The sequence below is a fragment of the Rhipicephalus microplus genome, chromosome X, assembly GCF_043290135.1.
Source record: "Rhipicephalus microplus isolate Deutch F79 chromosome X, USDA_Rmic, whole genome shotgun sequence".
Taxonomy (NCBI): domain Eukaryota; kingdom Metazoa; phylum Arthropoda; class Arachnida; order Ixodida; family Ixodidae; genus Rhipicephalus; species Rhipicephalus microplus.
In genome coordinates this window covers 237,569,460-237,592,519 of record NC_134710.1, presented here as the reverse complement: position 1 = coordinate 237,592,519, position 23,060 = coordinate 237,569,460, and the positions used below count along the sequence as shown (strand labels likewise).

Here is a 23,060-nt window from a genome sequence, read left to right as displayed (position 1 = left end):
TTACCTCTGTCATTTCAAGGTCTTCCTCAGGCTCTGCAGTCTGCCAGTGTCGAAGCTTGTAAACTGCTTTAGGCTGTGAAAAAAAGAAAAAAGGGAGAGGGAAGGGAGGGGAGAAGTATACATAAATGGTACCCCTGGGCCACAACTGAAACAAAACACAATGAGCAACGTAACTTTCCAACTTTCCTTTCAAACTACTAAATGCCCTCTGCCCCAAGCCAAAAAAGCAGGACATGTACAAACTACCAGGTAAACTATACACAAGACAAACATGAGAAAATTGAAGTTCTTTCTTGTTACATCAAATAGGAGTTATATTTCATACATAGCCTACAGTTCTTTGGTTTGACTTAAGCATGCATATATGCCTTTTTAATACAAGTTGTTACTATTTATAATTACATCTGGCAGCCAGATAAGAAACCTGGTGACAGGGCGTAAATGGTCATCGATATATCCTCGAGAGAGCCACACAAAAAGAGCCCATCGAAAAATGTTATATGTCCACATCAATGTTAATATTTAATGTCGCAGTTATATAAGGGCCCTAATAAAAGTAGTGTTCCATACTTTTAACAGCAAAGCTGTAAAACATCCAGAAATAATTTTTTTAATTGTCAGTGGTTCCATGCATAGCAAATACATTGTCTTGGTGCATTAGCAGCTGTATACCGTTAATTAGCCCAGAAGTTTTAACATCCCAAAGCAACACTCAAGCTATGAAGGACATTGCAGTGAATAGCTATGCTTTAATTTTAAGCACCTGGAGTTATTAAACGCACACACCAATCGGAGCATAGGAGTTCACTCATTTTTTGTCACCCTCAAGATGCAGCTAGAAAAGCCATATCTAGAACCAGTGACCTCATTTCCAGCAAAATGCCATGGTCGTTGAGACACACAGACAAATAACTAAGCCCTCATATACAGTGCAGATTACAATGTAATTACCTAAACTCTACTTTATATTTAACAAGAAGGACTACAATAGCTAGAAAAGCTTCTCTCGCCATTTTGACTTGCAACAAGAAATAGCGAGTCATTTACAGAGGAAGGCATAGGTATGCAGCACGTAATCTTATGCAAAGTGAAGTCCAATGCTTTCATTCAGTAAAACATAACAATGCATGAAAGAGATTGGTAATATTGATATTTTCGGTCAGAAGCTTCAGGATGAGTGAATCACTAGCACTCTCAACACAACATATTACATACTGGAAGCACAATACACAATAATGTCACGTTACATAAGACAAAAAAAGCTGCCCTTTCAAGTGGGCCAAGCGAGATTTCTATGAATACATTTTTCAAAAGCTTCAGCACCATCACACCTCCTATGTATGGAAAAAGGTCCTATGTATGAATAAGGGCATTTTAGCTTAAAACTGTAGTTTTGTCAATCCACTATTAATCGCGAAACAGTGGAGATTACGGCTGCATTTGAACATAGAGGTGCAATTTTTATACACATTTACATGACTAGCAGACGTAAGCACTATACTGATTCAAATTTTCTAGCAGATGCACTAGTGAACAAAGATATTTACCTGCCATTAGTGCTAAGGGCCATAGTTCAAAAGCTCGTTTAGCGGTTTCAGTAAATGTTTATAATCCTCTAGAAAGTGCTTGGTTCAAAATTGTTGAAACTTCATGCCTGTTTTATGTAAAGGCTGGCAACAAAATGCCCCCTTGAATGTTGCAGTCCCTGCTCTGTTTCGATCTGTAGTAACAAAATATCCATAATGCCCTAGTCGCTAAAACCTAAAAGCTGACCTCAGTTTAAATAAATATTTTGTCTATTAAAACCAATTGTAGTGCTTCTAGATTAAAATTTGAAAATATTTGCCGAAAATTATATGCTAGAGAATTCTACAGCTGTTTTGAAGATAGTTGTCTAAGCACAGTTGTACCCACTTATAACAATGCTCAGGTGCCACAAAATATTCATTGTTATAATCAATAATTGCTCTGAACAGATTGCAGATAAAAAAGCGAGATGGGGGATAGCAGGGTGTCTACATAAACTATATTATCGAATGACATATGCCAACACACATGAGTGACAAGGATAACAAAGCAGTCAATTTTTCACACATTCTTCAAGATTAGATGCTTTCACGGAACCATTAAAGCTCTATAGAGCCCATGTACGACAACCTCTAGAGTTTTGAACGCTGAAGCTCTTCCAAGTCACAACTTTTTACTCAAACTGCATCTTGTGGGGGTGCTAACGACCCCTGTAATCGTTTGCGCCTCGTGGCGCCTGTGTCTCGCGCATAGGCCACATTCGGAGGTCACAACTACTGAGCGGTAAGTGTGTTGTGCTCGCGAGCGTTTATCACCACCATCATCATCATGGTTAGAATGTTAGCGCCGACAGGGATGCCTGGCAGCATATGAGAGAGAACCGGTTCTCTTTGGCGGGTGGCGGTTTGTACGAACGATTGTGTCTAGCGGTGGGTCTGCAGTGGATGGCATTGCAGGTCGTCTGTCGTAGGCAATCGTGGCGAGTCAAGCGTTGGCGAAACCGCCTTGTGAGTGTTATTGTGTTTCTTGCAGACTGTAGTGCAATTTTTTGTAAGGTTGTTTTAGCGTGTTATCACAACAATATGTATAATCATTCGGCGGACGATATCATCGATCTAAAAGCAGTTAAATAAATGTGTGTTGTTTGGTTCGTTCCGACCGTGTCTACTTTGTCCGTTCACTCCAAGAGCCTGACCCTCTCCACATCAAGACTCCACAATGTCTGAAAGTGCATTGACAGACACCACCAAGACCCGCACCATAGCAGATTTCAAAAGTCAGCTTTGCCGCAATGCCACAGTGCTAAGTAGAACAAGCCACAAATGCAAAGGGGTGCTGGTGGAAGTTGCAGTTGAGGTGCAGAGATTCAGCAGCTTGAATATCTTGTTTTCTTCTGTCTTTTCATGTATTTTGCATTTCATTATTTTTCAGCACTGACCCCCCCCCCCCCCCAGCAATAAAAATTTATCGTTCGATGATGAGGCCTGAGAGCATTGCTGTAACTTTGTTATTTCATCATAGAAAACACAGAAGGTGATGTAGAAACAGCTCCTCATTGTTATAACCGGTATATTGTTAAAAGCGGTATCACTATAAGTGGGTTCGACTATATCAGAAAGTCACCCAATTAATATTTTATTATTAATATTATTTCTATTCAGCTCTGTGTCATCCCTATTCAATTCATATACGATCTTGCTCTAAGATTCCCGATTCGCACACCCCTTGAATTTCGTGAGGACTAGAAAACTAAATGAGAACATATCAAGCGTCCCACAAGCAACAAGCAAGCTGAAGAGGAAGTCCATCTAATTGCCACACCCAGAACATCGTGGTTGTGAATGACAAGCTGTACATTTAGGAAAGATGCGTAGCCCGCATAGACTATCTTCTAGCTTATAAATTCAAGAGCATCTTATGCTCTTGGCAGTGTCCGTTTTACAGCATCCACACCCATACTGCACATGCGCAATTCTCCCCCATTCTCCTCTTCTATGTAGGTGTTCTTTTCCCTCACCCTATCCCCTCTCCATCACAGGTGCGGCACAACAAATTACGTCATATAATTCTCTCCCACTCTCTCTCGTTCTCTAAGGGTACGCCGGTGGGCGGTGCACGTGTCGCGGTGCAGTACAAAGTGCACGTTCACTGTGCTTCCGTCATTTTCCCTGTGTGCAACGGTGTGCGAAACGCCATGAACATCGTCAATGTCGGCACTAGTTGCAGCGACAGTACCACCACGGCGAAGCAGAAGAAGGCTGAAAAAGCTGAACGTGAATATCAGCATCAGCAAGCAGACCTCGTACTTCGGGCCAGGGAAACCGACTGTAAACATCAACATCGGCAGGAAACAACCCCGTACAAACGTCTCTTCTCGTCTCGATACATTCTGCACAACTTTCACTAAGTTGTGTTCCCAAGTGAAATGAAACGAAAACTCGATGCACCCCCCCCCCCCCCCTGTGATGCTTTCACATCCCACCATGGTTGCCTGTGGAAGGAAATGATGAGTAATCTTTCATTAAAGTCAAGTTGTGGGGTTTCGCATGCCAAAAGTGATTGCGAGGCACACCACAGGATGAAACCACATCAATTTTGACAACCTGGTTGCCACGTGGGTGGGTGTGGTTTTTTCTTTTTTTTTTTTTACAACCCCTTGAGATGTGGCTGCCAATGCCAGGAATCGAACATACAAACTTATGCCAGGCAGTATAATGCCAGAGCCACTAAGCTGCCCATGCGGTAATCTTGGCAAAAACCAACACTTACTTGGCAAAACAGAGAGAGAAAGATTGATTGATATGTGGGGTTTAACATCCCAAAACCACCATATGATTATGAGAGACGTCATAGTGAAGGGCTTCGGAAATTTCGAACACCTGGAATTCTTTAACGTGCACCCAACGGGCCTACAACATTTCTGCCTTCATCGGAAATGCAGCCGCCGCAGCCGGGATTCGATCCCACGACCTGCGGGTCAGCAGCCTTAGCCACTAGACCACCGCGGCGGGGCAGAGAGAGAAAGAGGACACTAAAGATGGAATTGCCTTATTTGCACAGCAATGCTGATTGATGGCTGAAGTGTATAATATTTTCATTTCCCCTCTTTCAAAAAGCCCTCAAACACTCTTCTGAATAATAATAATAAAATTCTCACTTTCGCACATGACCCTTCCCGAATCACAGGCCGAAAAAATTACCAGCGCTGGGCTGCGCCGCTGCCGATTCAAAAGGGAAGCCCCTCAATCAGGACAGCGCGCCATTAGAATCCGTCAAGTACAAGTGGAGTTACAAGCACTTGTGGCATGCACCAAGTGCTTTCTCTGACTCTTCGTGGTTGTGGGCACGCTGAAAGCTACGCAGGGCGGAGACGACGACTAGACAAGAAGATGCGTCTGTTGTAGGCGCACGTCATGCACTTGAGTAGTACACGCAGCTTACTTTCAGTGTTATCGCAAACGCATGCAGGCACGTGGCGGCATACCTCGGTGGCCTACATAGCTATATAGCTCACAATGCTCTGATCAACCACGAAACGAATATGATGGTACAAGGCGCCGAAGTTTGGGTATATCCTCCTGAGTTCCAGCTATGGGGATTTGTCCAAAATATTGGACATGAGATACCCCATCACTACAAAGATCTCAGCATGTTTTCTTCCTCAAAAACCACTTGTCCAATATTTTGGACATCTACTGGCGCCCTCCATGAAGTTTTGTCAAAATTGCGCCAGGAGATCGCGAAACAAAGAAGAAAACATGGTGGCGTTCAACAGGGCAACTTCTAGAAGTTAAACGGCGAAAGTTAAGGTCCACTTTTCTGTTGGTTTTTTATTATTTGTTACATTTTGAATAATAGCTTGCAGTTATTCCGGAATTTGTCACAATTTTCTTCAGTAGCCTTGCTTTGTGTTGCTTCAGGCCCACTACTTAACGCTTTAATTAAGTTTCAGCGTCCAATTAGTTGGACATCACGCCATACCAAAAGCACAGGCATAACGGAAATAATAAGCTTCACTTTTTATCTTCGTCACCTACACACCCAGTTGTGAAATTTTCAGGAAATTCCGTGGACCAAAATCCAACCTGGAAGCCAGGAGGATATGGCATCATTTGTAGAAAGAAGAGAGGAATTTTTCGCTGACTGAGAATTAATTGCAAATTTTAGGCCGCATGCAGCACTATAATGTTTGCCTCGTGTGTTCTCAGGAGCCTCGACAACTGATCGGCAACGTTTTCCTGATCATGCTTGAAAAGTGAAATGGGCCCCGGTGAAAAAAGAAGCAATGTGACAAGTACGAAGTGATACATGGCTCTTTGATATCAGCACTTTATGTGGATTACATGTTTGAGCTAGCTTTTGCAATGCATGCGTGCAATATAATCTGTTTTGTGTATACAGTATTTGTCACTAGATAAAAACCTCAATTGGTTGCAAATAAGAATTCCACCTCGTGGCCTATAAAAGTTTGGTGGTTTGAGCTAGTTGGTATGACATGACAATAGTTACAGCGCGAGAACAAAATGACGACCAACGTTCTTGTCCCTTTGTCGCCGTTCTTTTCTCGTGCTATACCTATTGCCTACATAAAGTCTTGATTCTGGGCCGCACTACAATGGCATGGATTATAAAACCTTCTGTTCACTATTTCGATTTAATGAAGTGAAAGCAGACTCTAATCAAATGGACTCAACTACTTAAAGGGCCCCTGAAGCAGCTCCAATATTTATTCAAACAAATGTCACAGCTTTGCTGCAAAGGCAAAGCAATTAATGCGATAGCAACTACTTGAAATGTCATACGAAGAATGGCAAGCACATCGAAACATGCCCGCATTGCTCACGCCCAAATGACACATGAAATGTACTCACTGGTACAGACGACGGCGAATAAGTCTCTCAGTTGTTACTTTGCCATGTCTAGAAAGCACGCCATTTTTGCAAACGGAGACTTTGCAGCGAGTGCAGTGACCTTTGTGCGCCTAGTAACTACAACAGAATCGTCCCGGTGAAAGCTCAAGGTGTATGATTCTCCCCACCGCAAAATAAGCACGCGCAAGTGTGAGTGCCTACCCCCCTTTTATCCGCGGGGCAAAGTACGCATGGGAGATGAGCGCATCAGCGCGCGTCACTGCGTCGTAATGATCTGGCGAGTTGCACTCATTGCGCCATCTTGCTGGTAATGCTGAAAATACGATAGTTCCCCTGATATCGCCATCACCAGCGGTAAGTGGTAGATATAGATAGCTTGCCATTTCAACGTTGAAGGAGGTGCTCCTTCGCAACTCAGTGGCTAACCCCACACACTCACAAGCAAGAAGTCAGACGTTGGATCCCGCACGCCGAAGTCGTTCTGTGGATTAATTTTCTTTCTTGCATTTTCATATACATAGATACGTATATATGTACGGTGAATGATGACGGTCATCAACGCCGGCAGCAAAATTCAGCCGAGAGTGTCCACAGGCACCGCACACTGACCAAATAGAGCTGCGTTGCTCACACTGCCCAGTCTCAAAAGTCTTTGACATTCGCCGTTAGGGGCATGCAGAAAATAGAAGTGTGCTCGCGTCCCCCATGTATCCAGGCCATAATTCGCCGACAGATGTAGGGCGCGAAACGTGGGCGTCGCATTCCATTTTCGTTGAGGCCCGTCTCAAAGTTGCTTTTTTTTATCTGCTAGGCTATGTATTCTGGCGCTGCTCGACTGAACGGTGCCTATACAATTGCTATCGCACTAGCATTTTAAGTGAACACGCGCATTGTGTTCAGAAGTACCTTCAAATCAACGATGTCACACATGGCAGTGCTACAAGCTTCCCGCATGCCACAAATTTTTAAAAACAATCCTATATCCTCATCTTCTCCGGGTCAATCTAGTCTCCTCCAAGACATGTGCTGTGTCAGCACGCTGAATATGAGATGCTGTCTGCAAGTGATGCTGCGACCAGTCGAACAAGAACCTACAACTGCCCTCTTGTTAATCAGCAAGAAGTTGTCTGCACTTGAGTGCAGGTGCACTGGCACAGTGTGTTACCGCATGGGCCCACTAACTTGGCAATCCTTTGAAGGCATAGGCACAACACGACCCATACCGACCCAATTCGTAGGATCAGTGGCCGTCATAGCGACATAGCAACAACGGTCATCCCAGAAGCACGGAGTTGATTGACAAAGTCGTGACAAGCGGAAGAGGGCGCTGTTTAGAAGAGTGCGTGGGTGATGTCGTATGTCACGAGAGATTGAGAGGGGCGCTCGGCGAGGAAGGAAGTGGTTTTGGGAGAGAATACGAGCCGACGAACAGGGGGTACCAAAGGAAAGAGTGACACAAGCATTACCACGTTTTCATCATAAAATGCGTGCAACTCCTCCATGACGGCCCCATTTAAAAAAATTCTACTGACTGCGTGTTTGTTGTGAACTCGTGCACAACTGCCACACCACAAGTAAATTTCGACCCCTGAACAATTTAGGGGCCCTTTAATGCAATGAAAACTTAGTTTGATACAATAACTCTCCTACAACTAAGATTTCATGCTTTCATCCAATTTGGAGTGCAACAGATTGTGCTGTTGTGATTTTGTTACAAAAGATGACATCAAGGTGGTTCACTGAAGAGTGCTACATACCCAGCAGAACCAACCCAAATTGCCATCCAGGGTCACTCTTGCATGACTTGGCCCAAGCTTAGAGGATTAGCGTTTTCGCGTCAATACAGGTACGGTAAAAAAAACTTGCATTTCAGAGTGGTAGCTTTACTCTCCCAGTTGCAAACCTAAAAAACACCTCATTCTGTGAGTACAACCAGCGAACTCAGCTTGTTGATCACATGCTTCGTTCTACGTGCGTCACGTGTTGTTGTAGCTCCCGCCAAATAGCTTCCATGAAACACTAGTGCAGTGCATTCGTAAAAACTGTGACTAAAGGTCGATCTTCCGTGCCGCCATTGATATTCACTGTGCATACAGACCAAGATCACTGACAGCGCTGAATATAGTCTCTGAGCCAAACCAAGCTGTGGCTCAACAAACCTAATTTCACCGTGTTCAGCTATGGCCATTATTTTGTCACTATGAGGACTTGAGAGATGACTGAAGGAATGAATTTTAAAATGGGCCTTACTGTGAATGGAGCAGACAACTAGCCTATCTGTACAGCTGCATTAACCCTTTCAGCACCTGTATTACCTACAAGCACCAAACCAATTTTTATGTCTTCAGCAAACACTGACTGATAGACAACATCATATGCTGATTCAGCACAGGAACGGAGGATGAGAAAGCTGAAGCTTGGCTTGCAACTCACTTTGTATTAGAAGCAAAGTGACAGGAGAAAGACTGATGCAAAATTACTGGCTGCAGTGATATCACACAGGTAGCACAGGGAAAGCCCAATGTACAGCCTTCTATATTTTTATTAATATTGCACGAGTGTTAAAGATGTGGCATATTATGACAACTGGTGTTTGTCACTTATAAGATACTACAACAGTTAGATAGAAATAAACTGCACAAAGAGCAAGCAAATGTTAAAGGACGTGATTCAGCAAAACTGGAGGTATGACATAAGCAAGCAGACTACAGGCAGAAATTATGGTGAAACCGCTCGTGCTTTTCATTTTCAATTTCTTGGGTTGCTTTGCTGCACTGCCACATTGACTATAAGACTGCAAGTGGTGCATGCATGCTTATTTACTTTTGAGCAACAAGAGTGTGTGCCTCAGAGTATGTTTTAGGTTAATTACAGGGCTTCATGCTCACTTTATATAATAATTATATTTTGTTAATATTAGGGTTTTACTAAAAAATTAATTCAACTTCTCCAAAGCCAAGGGCTTTTTCTAAAGCAAATGAAGTTACCCGCTTTCCACGCATACTTAGATGCTTTAAACAGAAAATTCCGCTGTCTTAGAAAAACTAATAATCAGAGCAACATTTCATAACTATAGCTGTTTGACTTCACCTATAATGCATAACACAGTGATGCCACCAAGGTCTTCTGATTTGGAGCAATTTGTGGAGCAGAAAAATTTTCATTTTAGAGCACTTTGGAGCAGCAAAGTTTTCCAATAGAGCAGCTAACTTCCCATCCAGGAGGAGAAGCAACTTGCATTTACATTCAAGGGCATGAATAATTATTTTGGGGCTCTTATAGCCTGTGAAAAGCTAGAAATATTCTGATTCATTGCGAATCTCATAGAGCCAATGCAAATCTCTCTCATGCAAATCTCAAGTCACCTCAGGAGTACTTCCTATTCCAGTTGATGCAAAATTATGGCATCATTATGTTCAGCATTCTGGAAAAACTTGTTCAGTGATTATTTCCATAGTAAATAAACAGAATACCGGTGGAATTAAATTGTTCTTCACAAAATAACATTCTAAACACCTATGTATATATCAGTAGATATGGTAGACAAATTCTGTGAGGTACAATGCTAGACTCACACAGTCCCAGGTGCATTTCAGTAAGAAGACTCCAAGGATAAAGAAAGGTTCTTTTTCTGCACAACCAATTAAACTGCTGAGCGTAACATGATGTCATTTAGCCATTTCGTAAAGCCAACCTTCTCCGACACACATTTCTCTGTGCTGAAACTACTCGATTTAACAAACTTCGTTTTCCTTTTGCAGCGATGTTTTATGTGGCTAGGGCGTTCTCTCTATACACCGAAATCCCCCTGTAGAGTCTTCTTAAACGCAGTGCATAAAGAACAAAATAAAACTCACAGGGTACTTCATGCATAGGCCTAAAACAATTTGAAGGAGAGAGGCATTTTGTTTATTGTGATAGCAATTTATACGGACATTATCGACCAGTTTTTGACATCGCCAGGGGCGTTAGTAGAATTCTTTAAAATGTTTTTGTTTTCAAGGGGGGGGGGGCATCTATATATGCAGGGTGTTTCAAGAAATGTACCCAATATTGTTTTAAAATCAGCAAAAGGCACAGTTTGCTCACTGTCTTCACAGTTGCTTTTTCTGTAGCGGCAGGTACCTCAATAGGATTGGAACACTAATTAGGAAAGTTAAGTTACTAACTTTTTAATTAGTGGAGTTAGGCAGTTAAGTCCGATGCGAGAATTGAAGTCCTTCAAAAACCCATAGCCGCTTTATGATTTCGGAAAAGCAGCCTCTAGTAACAATTATGAAATAATAAGATTCTCCTAAATTCTGCGGCAAACTGAAACCCAAGGACCGATGAGCGCCACAAGCAGACGACTACAGTGACGTCACTGTTCAAAATAGCAGTTACAGAGGTGCAGTTCCTCCCCGTTCGTTAACGTACGCGCGTCATGAGTGCTGTATTTGCAAGCGCAGCCCACACACTCACACAACGAATTCAGTTGATGGTAGATATAACAACTCCCCCACATTTCAGTTGCACTCTTTCGCATTTCGGTTTTAGTTTTGCTGCAAAATTGGGGAGAATTTCATTAATTCTCAGTTATTACTAGAGGCCGCTTTTCCAAAATCTCAAACTGGCAATCGGTTCTTTGCATTAAGGACTTCAATTCCCCCATTTCACTTAACTGTCTAACTGTAATAATTAAAAACCTAACTAATTTAGCTTTCATAAGTTTTGGTTCAAGTGATGTGTGGTCCGCTACCAATGCGTAAAATGCCCGTACGTGGTTCAGAGGAGCTAGCGGGTGATGTGCTTCATTTCTTGCGAGGAAGCCTGTCGCCAAGAGTGCACTAGCGCGTCATTCCTGCCCGCAGTCTCGCTGTCAGCGGAGTTAGGGCTAGAGACGACTCCGATGACGCACCGGGCTCGTAAAACGCGCGCTCGTAGTAATCTGATCGTGCATCCGGTGTGGCGGCTCATAGTAAACTGATCGTGCCGCCGCTTACAACTTCGCTGCTTGCGAAGAAGCACGTCCCCACGAGTGCGTTAGGAAGTCGTTCCGCCCACAGTCTCGCTGTCGGCGAGTTAGGGCTAAAGACGACTCCGATGACGTGCGGCGCTCGTAGACCGCGCGCTTGCTCGTAATAACCTGATCGCGCATCCGCTTACTGCTCGCAACTAAAGCGTAACTATATCTTAAGTGATTATCAAGCCGTGAACATGACACGAAGTGGCGATTTTTGAGAGCCATGTCCTCGCGACGCACAAGCAGCAGATGACGATCTCCCGGAGCGAGCATCGGGCCAATGGCGAGGCGAGCTGAGGCAACATGGCGGCCACGGCCAATCAAGGGCTTCAAAATGACCTTCAAACATTTGCTTTTTGCTCGCTTGTTGTTAAAGGGAGGAGCCAGCTGAGGTGGAAAAGTTAAACACGGAGAAATGCTCTTTCCGATGAGCCCAAGAAGCCGGCTCCCGGCCCAAGCATCGCGAAGCTATAATTTTTTTTTAAATCACCGTTTTCTCGCCAATTCCAGAAAAAGTTTTGCTACCTAGGTGGGTGAAACGAATTTTCCGAAGCTCTTCTGCGCGGTTTTCAGTGTAGATATTTTAGAACCAGATAGAAAAAGGGTTCCAGAAACTGAAAACTTGAGTTTCAAAAAATCGATTTTTTTGCCATTTTTCGCGATCCCAAAGCCGCGTCCCCCCTTAAGATGCCAGCTGCAACAGAAAAAGCAACTGTGAAGACAACAAACAAATAACATCTTTTGCTGATTTTTTAACAATATTGGACACATTCCTTGAAACACCCTGTATATGCCGAAGTGAAAAAAAAAATTCTGAAGTGAGGGGCATGTTCCCGATGTTCCCTCCTCCCTCCCCACCCCCCTTTCATGGCAACGCCACTGACCGTCACCGTCATGTTTCGCGCAATGTCTCAATCAATAATATCCCTCCATGCATCGTGTGTTTTACTAATGGGTAAAAGCGCGTGAGCGGGAGAAACGAACGCGGCTAAAGCAGGGATAAAAATAGCCGATCTATCTCCTTTGCACGAAGTGCTTATGTGATAACATCACCCTGTATACCAGGCCTGCCATCGATTGTTACGAAAGCAGAGAGGAACGCACCGCACATCTTTAAAAAAGCAGGAAGAAACTAGGAACGTAAGCAGGAGACGGGCATTGCAATTAACTTTGGGTGCAAACACTGGCGCACGTGCTGTTTCGGTATGCATTAAAAATGGCTGTTATACCTTTCTATATTGTACTCTCAATGCAAACAGACTGTAGGGATCGCATTCATTCCTAAGAGCTTGTAGGGCCCGTAAACCACCTAGAGGTCAAAATTCAGTTGTGGTGGAGAAATTGTGCATGAGTCTACGACAAACACAGCGCCATGAGAATTTTTCAAAACGGTGCAGTAACAGCCAAGTTAGACGCATTTCATAATTGAAACCCTGACGACCACACCTTTCACTCTCCTGCGCTCCCCGCCATTAGTATCCTCTCCCATGCTACATTGCCCTCTCGCCGAGCCCCCCTCCCATACTCCTCCCAATCTCACGTGGCATACGTCATCACTGACGCGCTGCTTGAAACACTGTCTACTTCCGGTTGCCGCGACTCCGGCCGTCGACTCTATCAGTTATGTTGTAGGTGCGTGCTTGTTGGCGAATCGTGGCTGCCATAATCGTGCCGCTATGGACCCTGCATTGCGTGCATGCCTTCAAAGGATCGCGAATGTGATAGACCCGTACAGACACACGCCGTGCCCCGCACTTGTTGCACACACGCGGGCAACACGGCGAACAACAAGCAGCGCGGACAGCTGCTTCCAGACTGGCCGGAAGTTGTAGGCTCTTGCTCAACCATTCACAGCATATTTGGCATATTTGGCTCGGCATGTCACGCGAAGGCCCAAAAGGACTGGAAAGAAGGAGGGATTGTTTCTTGGAATTTGTGGCGCGCCGGCGACTCGTAGGGCTCCCACATGTAGAATCATTCATCGCGACGGCATTTTGCACATGATGCACGCATTTATTTTAAATAGAAAAAATATCGGAGATGGTTTACGGGCCTTTTAAAGAAGCACTGACATCAAATTTCAAGATCGAGATGTGAACATTATTCGATCGCTTGGTAAGCATAGGTCTTCTTGGTGGCCCCGAGAAAAACGTGCACATCTTTGACGTGCCGGCGTGTCCACTGCTGGTGATAGACGATTCCAAATCTAACGTTGCCTCAATATGGTGCAATTTCCATTAATATTATCAGGATGGTGCAGTAAATCTGATTTGGCACAGGAGTGGGATCACAGAGAACATTAGGCATTCAAACAATCAATTGACATTTCAAACCATGCCAACATGCTCTTTGCATACCACAGGGCTTTCACGCACATGCAAACAGTAATTGACGACGTTGCCCATCACTATAGACCCTTTTCATAATTGTAAAGCTAGCTTTCCTGCCATGCAGTTTGTCCTACTAATGGGGGCTAGTCACTTTTTGCAAACAGAGTGTTCAAGCGCAGTCTACTTGCACTATGACTTGTAAAATGTAGGTTTAGCTATCTGGACATTACTCCACATAATAGATGAGCCGCAGCATCTTTAACTAGGACCTGGTCTCCATTTGAAGTAAGACAGGTGCCGCCATTAGTGGGGCAAACATGCAGTGCCGAGAAGCGCACTTGCGAATTACGAAAAGGATCTGTTGCGCGGGTTTTCGCCTGGTGAGATGCATGCGCACTATAAGTCTTAGTATTAAAGAGGTACCTACACAAAACTTTAAAGCAGGGATAAATTGTGGCATATATTTTTGTACACAGGCATCATATTCAAAATATCAACAGCTAATTATTGTTTAAAACATATTTAAAATCAACTTCAAACGGCTTTAAGTGCTACTGCATGTGAAGAGCCCCACCTCTCATCAACGCCGCCTTAATTTTAACATAAACAACCAACTACCTGCATCACAAGTCTGGTTAGCTGTCATGAAATTTGCGAGTGCTCTAAGACCTTTTTAATAGAAAAGGGGGGTGTATCCTTTATGAATTTTTGCAGAAGTACAAAGACTGAAAGTCATTGCCTTGGCAGGGCATATTCAGGGGTCACACATACTTACAATATCCTAGAGGGAATTGAAGCAGCACCTAGAGAGCCTCTACTGAAAAACAGTTGTCAATATGGTTCTCAAGTGAATGCGATTTCGTACACTCGTGTATTCAGCAATATTTACAATAAATCATCCTGGGCCCCTCAACTCTCGGAGCTCCTTGAAAATGAAGCAGCTACTGGGCACCATAAAACAGTCCTCAAAAAATTAATCATTGTGTGTGCGAGCAAACAAGGCTTCGAGCCTAAGTGGCCTGTTAGCTACTTATTGCAACAGAAAAAACAAGATGTAAAATTTTGCATCAGTCCTCCTTTAAAGGTACCGTGACACGGTCACCCAACAATTTGCAGTCTTCAGTAAAACACAGAAGCAGAGGCTCTATTGTGCCTATACATACACAAAAAATGTACTGTAAATAAATATTTCAGTGCAAGGTAAGCCATCGACGTCGCCGGCTATAAACTTCGCCCACCACAGGCGACCACCAGTTTGTCATGCCGTTCTCACGTCACATAATGACATTGTGCCAATGTAGCCTAACTCTCAGACCACTTACACTTATAAAAATATTAAATTATAAATTATGTTCTGAACCGAATAGGCTGAAGTTTCACCACCTTGTTTGTGAACACACAAGGATTAACCCACATAACACATATCACAATACAAGATAGGGTGTCATTGCCTTTTAACACATTTTTTTCTCATGATAAGATAAGCCATGACATGATACAGTAGACATATTAGCGTGCAGTAATATCTGGCCTCTCAGAGCTACACAATGAAAAACAATATGAAAGATATCATAGGTGCACTTTTATAAGCGTGGCTGCTTACCTTGTTTGGGCTCTGGAATATCTTCTTGCTCTTGAATATGCATCTAGAAGATGATGCTTTTGGTTCAGAAGTTTTCACCGCATCTTCTCGTGAACTTGATGGCAAGTTTAGAAGTTCGAGTGCTGACTGCTGTGAATCTGTAACCGAGCTTTGAGATGCTTCATCACCAGCCATAGATGGCAGCTCAGAGTCCTGAGCACTGGGAAGCGGAGAGCTCGAGGTTTCTACACTAGTATGTTGCAAGGTCACTGAGGATTCATTTTCCATACTGGTGTCTGTGGGGGACAAGTTAGCAGCAGAAGTCTCACTGAGGCTAGCCATCCCTTCAGAAGTAGATATTTCACTAGAGTTTGCCACCTCACTAACAGAAGATATTTCACTAGAGGTTGCCACCTCGCTAATAATAGATATTCCAGTAGAGCTTGCCACCTCGCTAACATCTGTCACACAGGTCATACCAATTTTTGTACTAGGCACCACCAGCACCAAGCCAGACACCAAGGCATCACTAACAGCTACTCTCGTTGCAGTTTTTTTCACAGGTACCACCACGCCTGGTGTCTCTACTGGAGCACCTGGGTTTCTCTTTCGAGAGTATGTTCGTAGGCCTGCTGTAGCATGGAATGAGCCATGATCATTACCATCACCAGACTCGCTGCCTTTTACAGACTCATCAGCGAAAGAAGTAGATGGTGTTGGTAATCCTTGTAGTGGGGTGGCCTTCACAGCAGCAGACATATGAGGTGCAGCGGTTAAAGATAATGAGGCCGAAGGAGCCACCATCAATGGAGCAACAGTGGAAGGTTTAGGTGATAGATAAGAAGTAATTGGATGATCCCTCGAAAGTCCAGCTGCACGACTGCTCTTTTCCAGTTTTACACATCGAAAATCGACATTATCATCAGGACCCCAGCTTATGCCCACTTTGGACACAGGTTCATTCTTGTCCTTAGACTTGCTAGCAACCGCATTAGAACTTGATGTACGCAGTCTGTCGAATTGCGCCACAGCACGTGCTGACGTTTGAGATGCCAATGGTGATGATGTACATGTGGTGTTGCGGCTTTTGAAGAACTTCTTGGGCTTTGGAGGCAGGGGTCGGTTGCTTGCTTGTGCAGGGTCCAGTGCTGAGCCATGCAAACGTGAGCTTGCACTTTTGCTGCTGCTAGACAATGTTTCATCATGGTCAATGTCAAAACTGAATGGGTCGTCATCTGATGCAGGGTTGGGAACTTTTGTATTAGATGACACTGGTCCATCATTTGCTCCATCTGGCAGGCCATTAGACTGAAACAAGCCAGATTTGCAAATAGTAAGGCATTAAATTTCCCTTGCATATTAATTCAAGTGAAAGTACAATATTTCCACTATGAAGGAAAATTATATTTCATTATATTTTATAACTCAAATACCACAGCAATACAGTGACAAATTATATTCCATGGCAACCAAAGGTTAAAAATGTGTAAAGTGAAGTGCTATCCCTACTTTCATTCAACACAGCACAAACAAGATCAGTGACAACCCTAGCAACACACACAAGTGAAAGGCAAACAGCCCCTTCTCCCTATCTGCCAAAGCATACTATAGCTTTATATGCTGCTCAGAGGGATAGCAAAAGGTATAGACATAGAAAGACTATAAAATGAAATACACTGCTCACTATGCAGTAATACACAGTTAGGCACTGGGGTCCAAGCTTTACGCATGTAACGCTATATATTGCAAGCATATTCGTTATTTTGCGTGGGATACATTTTAACTGCCAGTACAAGCATGACCATGCTCTCAATGGGTCATATTTTTATGCTAGAGGAAGAGAACGATTAGCAGTATAATAACCCACTTAAAACAATCCAGAGAACCCCAACAAAGATTTTACAATGCACTGGTCAGACACAGAAAGCATACCCCTGAGAAGCATATCTTTCAGTCAGGCTAGTGATAAATACTATGCAAGTGAGTCATTTCACGCCAAATGCCCCAACCAGTTTGGCGACAATGTCAAATATACCATTTTTTTTTAAATCATGCTGATTTACTGCAATAAACACAGTGAATTGCTAGGATATCTCGGGGAGAAAAATTTTTTTGGTCACGTGGGTGCCTTCAGAGCTTCCCAGAACGTCGTCTCGGTGTTGTTTGTGAGAAAATTTATTTTAAAAGTACCGTTTCTTCTTTTCGTAACGAATTTGGGTTTACATAAGTAAATGTGTTTGTGTAAGGTCTTTGAAGCTGAGTAACATTAGTGCAATTTTTCTGCCACATATGCCTCTAAGAATTTAGCCAAAATGCCTTTTGTTTACATTTTTTGTGTGGCAATACTGCACATTGTACGAATATCTGAACAATGAATACTTACTCCACAGAAGGTATACTTTTCAGAAAAAAATTTTTTGACCCCTCAAGCAGCTAAACTTTAAGAGAAAAAATCCGGAATTTCACGAAATCGTAATTTTTGTCCACAATGAGATGCAATTTGCACCATGTAGTGGTTCAATTAAAAATCACCTTAATACCTAAATCAAAAGCAAATAAAGTTCTTTTTATATGACAAATTATACCATTACAATTTTTGTTTGAGGAAAATAATTGCTAAAGCTTTTCACTGATAGTAAGGGGGAGTTCAAGACGGAAGCCATCCTATGACCAAACGGGAAGATAGCTGCCAATAAGAAGCTTCAAAAATTATTTTTTTCTTTAAAACAAAAACTGTAATGATACAACTTGCAATACAAAAAACTGTTTATTCACATTCGAGTAAAGTATAAAGGCGATTTTAATTGAACCACCTCGTACTGCAAATTTTGCCCCAATGTGGACAAAAATGATCATTTGGTGAAATTCTGATTTTTTTTTTCTTCTCAATTTTAGGTACTTGAGGGATCTAAAAATATTTTTTCTGCAAAATATACCTTCCCTCGAGTAAGTATTGCTCATATATTCACACGAAGTGTAGTATTGTCATAAAAGAATGCAAACCTAAAACATTTTGGATAAATTGTTAGAGCGTGCATACATTTGACACCCACTTACTTATCCTGAGCAATGAACTATGGATAACATGCAGAGCCATCAATTCCGGAGATCACAAGCACATACTTCAGTTAGGCCGATCATAACGAGGAAAAGCGCATTGATGAAAAGATAGGTAGTGGCTTTCCGCAGCACTGTGAAAAAGATGCTAGTATGTTGTAAACCAAGAAAAATTTCGTCCAGAAACACTCCACTGTCGTTTAAAAAGCATAATATAAACTTGGGTACAGTTGCTGCGATATGCACTTGAATGGGCGCACTAAGGCGAACAGAGGTCAAATCGTAGCAAAATGGCACAAATGAAACAGTTGCACAACCACTGCATTTTCTATGGTGTTGAAACTTCTGTGAATAGTGCACAATCTCGCATAGGACAGTGCGGGTTCAGTAGCTCATAATACTATACCATAGTCACTATAGTATAAAATATGTAAACTGCCTCAACTCTCCCATCGACACTTCAATTTGCCAGCTGGCAAGTTGCTAAGACTCACACAATGCCCAAGTAAATAACTAGCACCATGCAATTTCATGCTCCCCTGTCTAAGGTGAAAACTGTATAGCAACAACATGCACATTCAATATTGCTGCTTGAGTATGACTGGCTCCATCATAGCCATGATTAAGTTGAGAAAAAATAGCTTTTTCAGTCATGGATGCAACAACCACATTGTTTGTCAGAAAAAATGTGAGAGAAGAATATTAGCCCAAGGCTTGATAGGCAGCCTAGTCTGTGTCCCATTTGCTTCCACTATTAAGTTCTCACAATGAATATTAACAGTTTGATACAAGATAAGCATATTGCTTTGAATTGCCACAAAAGTTTTGGCCAAGCACGATGCGCGTGGATATAGATGCCCCACACTGACAGCTGTGAACCTAGCAGCCGCTTACCACAGAGTTCCATCAACAGAAAAACACTGAAAGAGTGAGGCAAAACTAAAATGTAAAAAAATGTGATGCAACAAATTTCACTTCACTACGAGCTGCTATATGAGCTATAACGCTTGAGCTGTGGCCAGCCAGAGCGATCCTCTTATGAGTGAAGAAGGTTTTGCCATTCCAGCAGCGCCTTACCCGGCTCATTTGTTTCACTTTCTCATGAAACCCTGCTAAGCAGCTATTGCTCTCATGAAAAGAAAAAAAAAAAGACAACAGCTATGAAGCTAATGCAGGAAAGTTCCCTGACGAAGGAGGCTACACTAAGGGTGGAGGACATCTGAGCTGCTAGGTGGGTCAGTCTATGTATTGTAACCCCGATAAAAGAGTGGGGGGTATATATAATGCTAAACCGGTAATAGCCTGGACTTTTTTGTGAGTTTGCCCCTGCTGCTCACCCATAGGTCATTCTTAAAACTGCATGAAATGATATTGGCCTCGAGATCGTGGAGTGCGTCCTCTGGCGTGTGACGTCAATTTGAGGGTTCCACTTTCAACTGCACTGCAGCCGCCACTGCTCCTGTACAGAGATCGTCTGCTCCACACGGAAATTTCGTCGCACGAACAGCCTTGCGAGGGTCAACAAATGTCGTCAATGACTGTTTTCGAGTGCAATTAAAATCTTGTTTTAGTTGTGGCCCAATCGACAGGGCCAGAAAATACCCCGGATGGCCGACGAGTGCGTCGAAGCATCCGACCGATTTGGTAAGACGACCGCATTGCGGGTAAGAAAGTAAAACTATCTGTGTGTGTGTTCTCGCTCGTTATCACGCTTTCCACCGTACGATACTATTTGTTCAGGTGTTTTTTATCTTTTCATTAAATGTTTTAGTAACCGTGCCTTTCTCCAGCATCTACAAGTATGCAGATAAAGTTTGTGAAACGTCGTGGTGTCTCATTGAGGGCGAGGTGGTGTACGACGCAGATGACATTTTTTTAATGCGCGGTCGAGCTTGTCACCGGAGACCGCTTCACCATCGCGGCTCTTGTCCTGCAAACAAGTTAACTTGCGAACCCGCCACACAATGTCTCCGTTCTGATCGACTGTGGAGAAATGGCGAATGCTCGCTATTCGTCAAAATCAGCATGAGGCAATGTCTTCGTGTACCATAACGAAGAAGTTATGTTCACAGCTGGTCTGTAGTTTCTGTCAAGCTTATATCACATTTTGCATTGTGTTAATCTTTTAAATTAGGAACCTAAATACAACTCCTAACTAGTTTGAATATTTAATGTTGCCACCATTCTTGACTTAATAATGAAATATTTAACAGTGGCATCAGAAATTTCTATTATTCCTGTTAATAAAAAGGAAACGAATATTTTACAGCTTTAAAATTTGTATTCCCTCTTAAAACATAAGACTGCAGGTTGGAGAGGCGGAGCATAAATTCATATTTTATGCATAAACCTGGGAATGCCAATAAAGTTGCAGTATAATGTAGTTGAGAAAATCGATATGTGCCTTTCAAAATTTAACATTGCTCAGCACTCGCCATGGAGACAAGCGGCCGCATGCAGTTCTATGAAACAAAACGCTGTGCGTTCAGAATGAGTTAAAACCAGAGAGCCATGGGTGTTCGAACAGCGTTGGTAGCACCACAAATCAGACAATCAACTCAACTGTTTCTCTGTCAAGCTTAATCAGGCACAGTGGTTTCTATAGGGCGCAATACCTCAAGACAAAAACGTGCGAGTTCTCAAACTGACGTCATAAAAGTGCCGTACACAGCTCCGCCATCAGTCGCGCAACAGGCCAATATCTCATGTAATTAGCGTAATCTAAAAGCATAGTTATAGCACTGCATTAGCATCATGGGTACGCAAACGAGGAGTAAACAAAAAGCAGATCAACAGGCTCATGCCGGTGCTGTGATAGATAGGCCAGTAGAATGCAAGTATTTCTTTCATTGAATTTTATTCCTTTCTTAACACCCATTGCTCACAGCCCACTACTACAAACGAAGAGGAATAGCATAGAAATAGAATTGTTAGACTACAATAGCCAGGCTTTCCTATAGCCAGGCTTTGGCTAGAAAAAAATTAAAATATATCACAGCAGCACAACTGGCACAGGTGGGCCACCACGAAGCCCTCATAAAAAGGCAAAATGAAGTATCGCAAAGAAAACGAAAAGCTTAAGCTCTGTCTGCCCTTACCTGAGCTGCCTTTCGAAGAGATGTGAATGAAGTCATGCCCCACCGGTGCACAGCTGCAACCGACATTTTAGCTGAACTGGCTTTGCTGTCTCCTTTATCCAGAATAATCTGATCCAATGGAGGAGCCAAGCGGCAGTCATGCTTTCGGCCGTACGTCCTTGCTCCAAACTTTGACATGATGCAGACCTACCAAATCAAAATCCCATTAAGTAGGTCTCCAGTACACATATTAGGGCTCAAAATTACTAAAAACAAATGCAGACACTAAAGGGTCCCTGCAACACTTTTCCAAGTAATTGTAGAATGGCTCCATTAAAAAAGCTTATTGCCCAAGAAATCAATTGCAGCAAACAATTTTAGAATTCGTTGAGCAAAACCGGAGTTACAGGGATTATTGGCATGCTTCAAGCACTTTCCCTCTCCCTTTGGGCCAGCGAAAGTACTGAAAGCTATGCGATGGGGAATGACAGGCGGTATGGATATGCGTTTGTTTGCCAGTCTGTCTCATGAACTTGAGCACTTTTTTTTTTAATGTGTAGATTACTTTTCGTGTGATTACAAGTGCGCACGCAGACAAGTAGCAGCATCTAGCGGAGGACATGGGAACTGTGCCACTCAAGATGCTCCAATCAGCCAATGGCCAGACTTTTGGTTTATGGCAGTCAATTAAGTTTATTACACCATCTTTCGAGAAAAGAAGGAACGATTCCTTGCTTACTTTTAAAATTCATTGTGAATTGTAGGCCACGTGCCGCAACATAATGTTTGGCGGGCATGCTCTCAGGTGCCTCAACTACCGATTAACAGTGTTTCCTGACCAGGCTGAAAAAGTATTGCACCACCCATTAAACAGTAACGTGAATGTACCACTAAGGTTCAGAGACCTTACACACAGCCTGTCAGGACAAATGTAGGACTGAACATGACTGGAAACCAGAATGCCTGCTGCCAAACATTCTCGATGCTCAATGCTGCTTTTCCCACTACTATTAAAAAATGTGAAACCTAAGCAGCAGAAATATGAACTGCTGATATGAGGTGAAATTAGAATGCAGCCTTACATCTCCAATACTAAATTTGTATAAATTATAGATAACAGAAATTTGCTGCATTATTCCTTCCAAGTGCTGCTGTATATACTGAAATGACCACCAAGTATTACGTTTTTTCTCTGTAGCTCCTGCAGTCAACTTATTAGAAAAGAGCTAATAGACATAACTCTCTACATTATTTGTAATGGTGTCATGCAAAGTTCTATAAATCAACAATGTTGTACTACTACTTTTACTAGACTGTCTTAATCATTAAGGAGAAACTCTGACAGTTTTCCGATATCCAGTGGCTTCAAACAAAATGACAATCTATGGTATAAATGTGTCTTTGCCATTGAGTGTAGCAGAAAACATTTTTTTAATAAATGAAAGAAATGCCAACATGTCCACATTACGCGTATATTCCTTGATGCACATCAAGCACACGCTCTTCGTCGCTGCTGCTTCATTCCTTTTCTTCCGCTTTTTATTTAACAATATGTGCCCTTTGATGCCAAACGGCAAGACTTCTAGTCACCATGTCTTCCCCCAAAAAATAAGG

General features: G+C 42.8%; 1 protein-coding gene across 1 annotated transcript in view; it reads right to left on the bottom strand.

The window, feature by feature from the left end:
* The window catches only part of wapl (cohesin release factor wings apart-like), a 187,609-nt gene that overhangs the window by 160,932 nt on the left and 3,617 nt on the right, over positions 1-23,060 (bottom strand). The window contains exons 2-4 of the mRNA XM_037435863.2: positions 21,468-21,653; positions 15,334-16,620; positions 5-73 (exon numbers count right to left, since the gene is read on the bottom strand). Coding sequence (XP_037291760.1) covers positions 5-73; positions 15,334-16,620; positions 21,468-21,644 — 1,533 coding nt within the window. The 5' untranslated portion in view covers positions 21,645-21,653. The remainder of the gene's footprint in view (positions 1-4; positions 74-15,333; positions 16,621-21,467; positions 21,654-23,060) is intronic.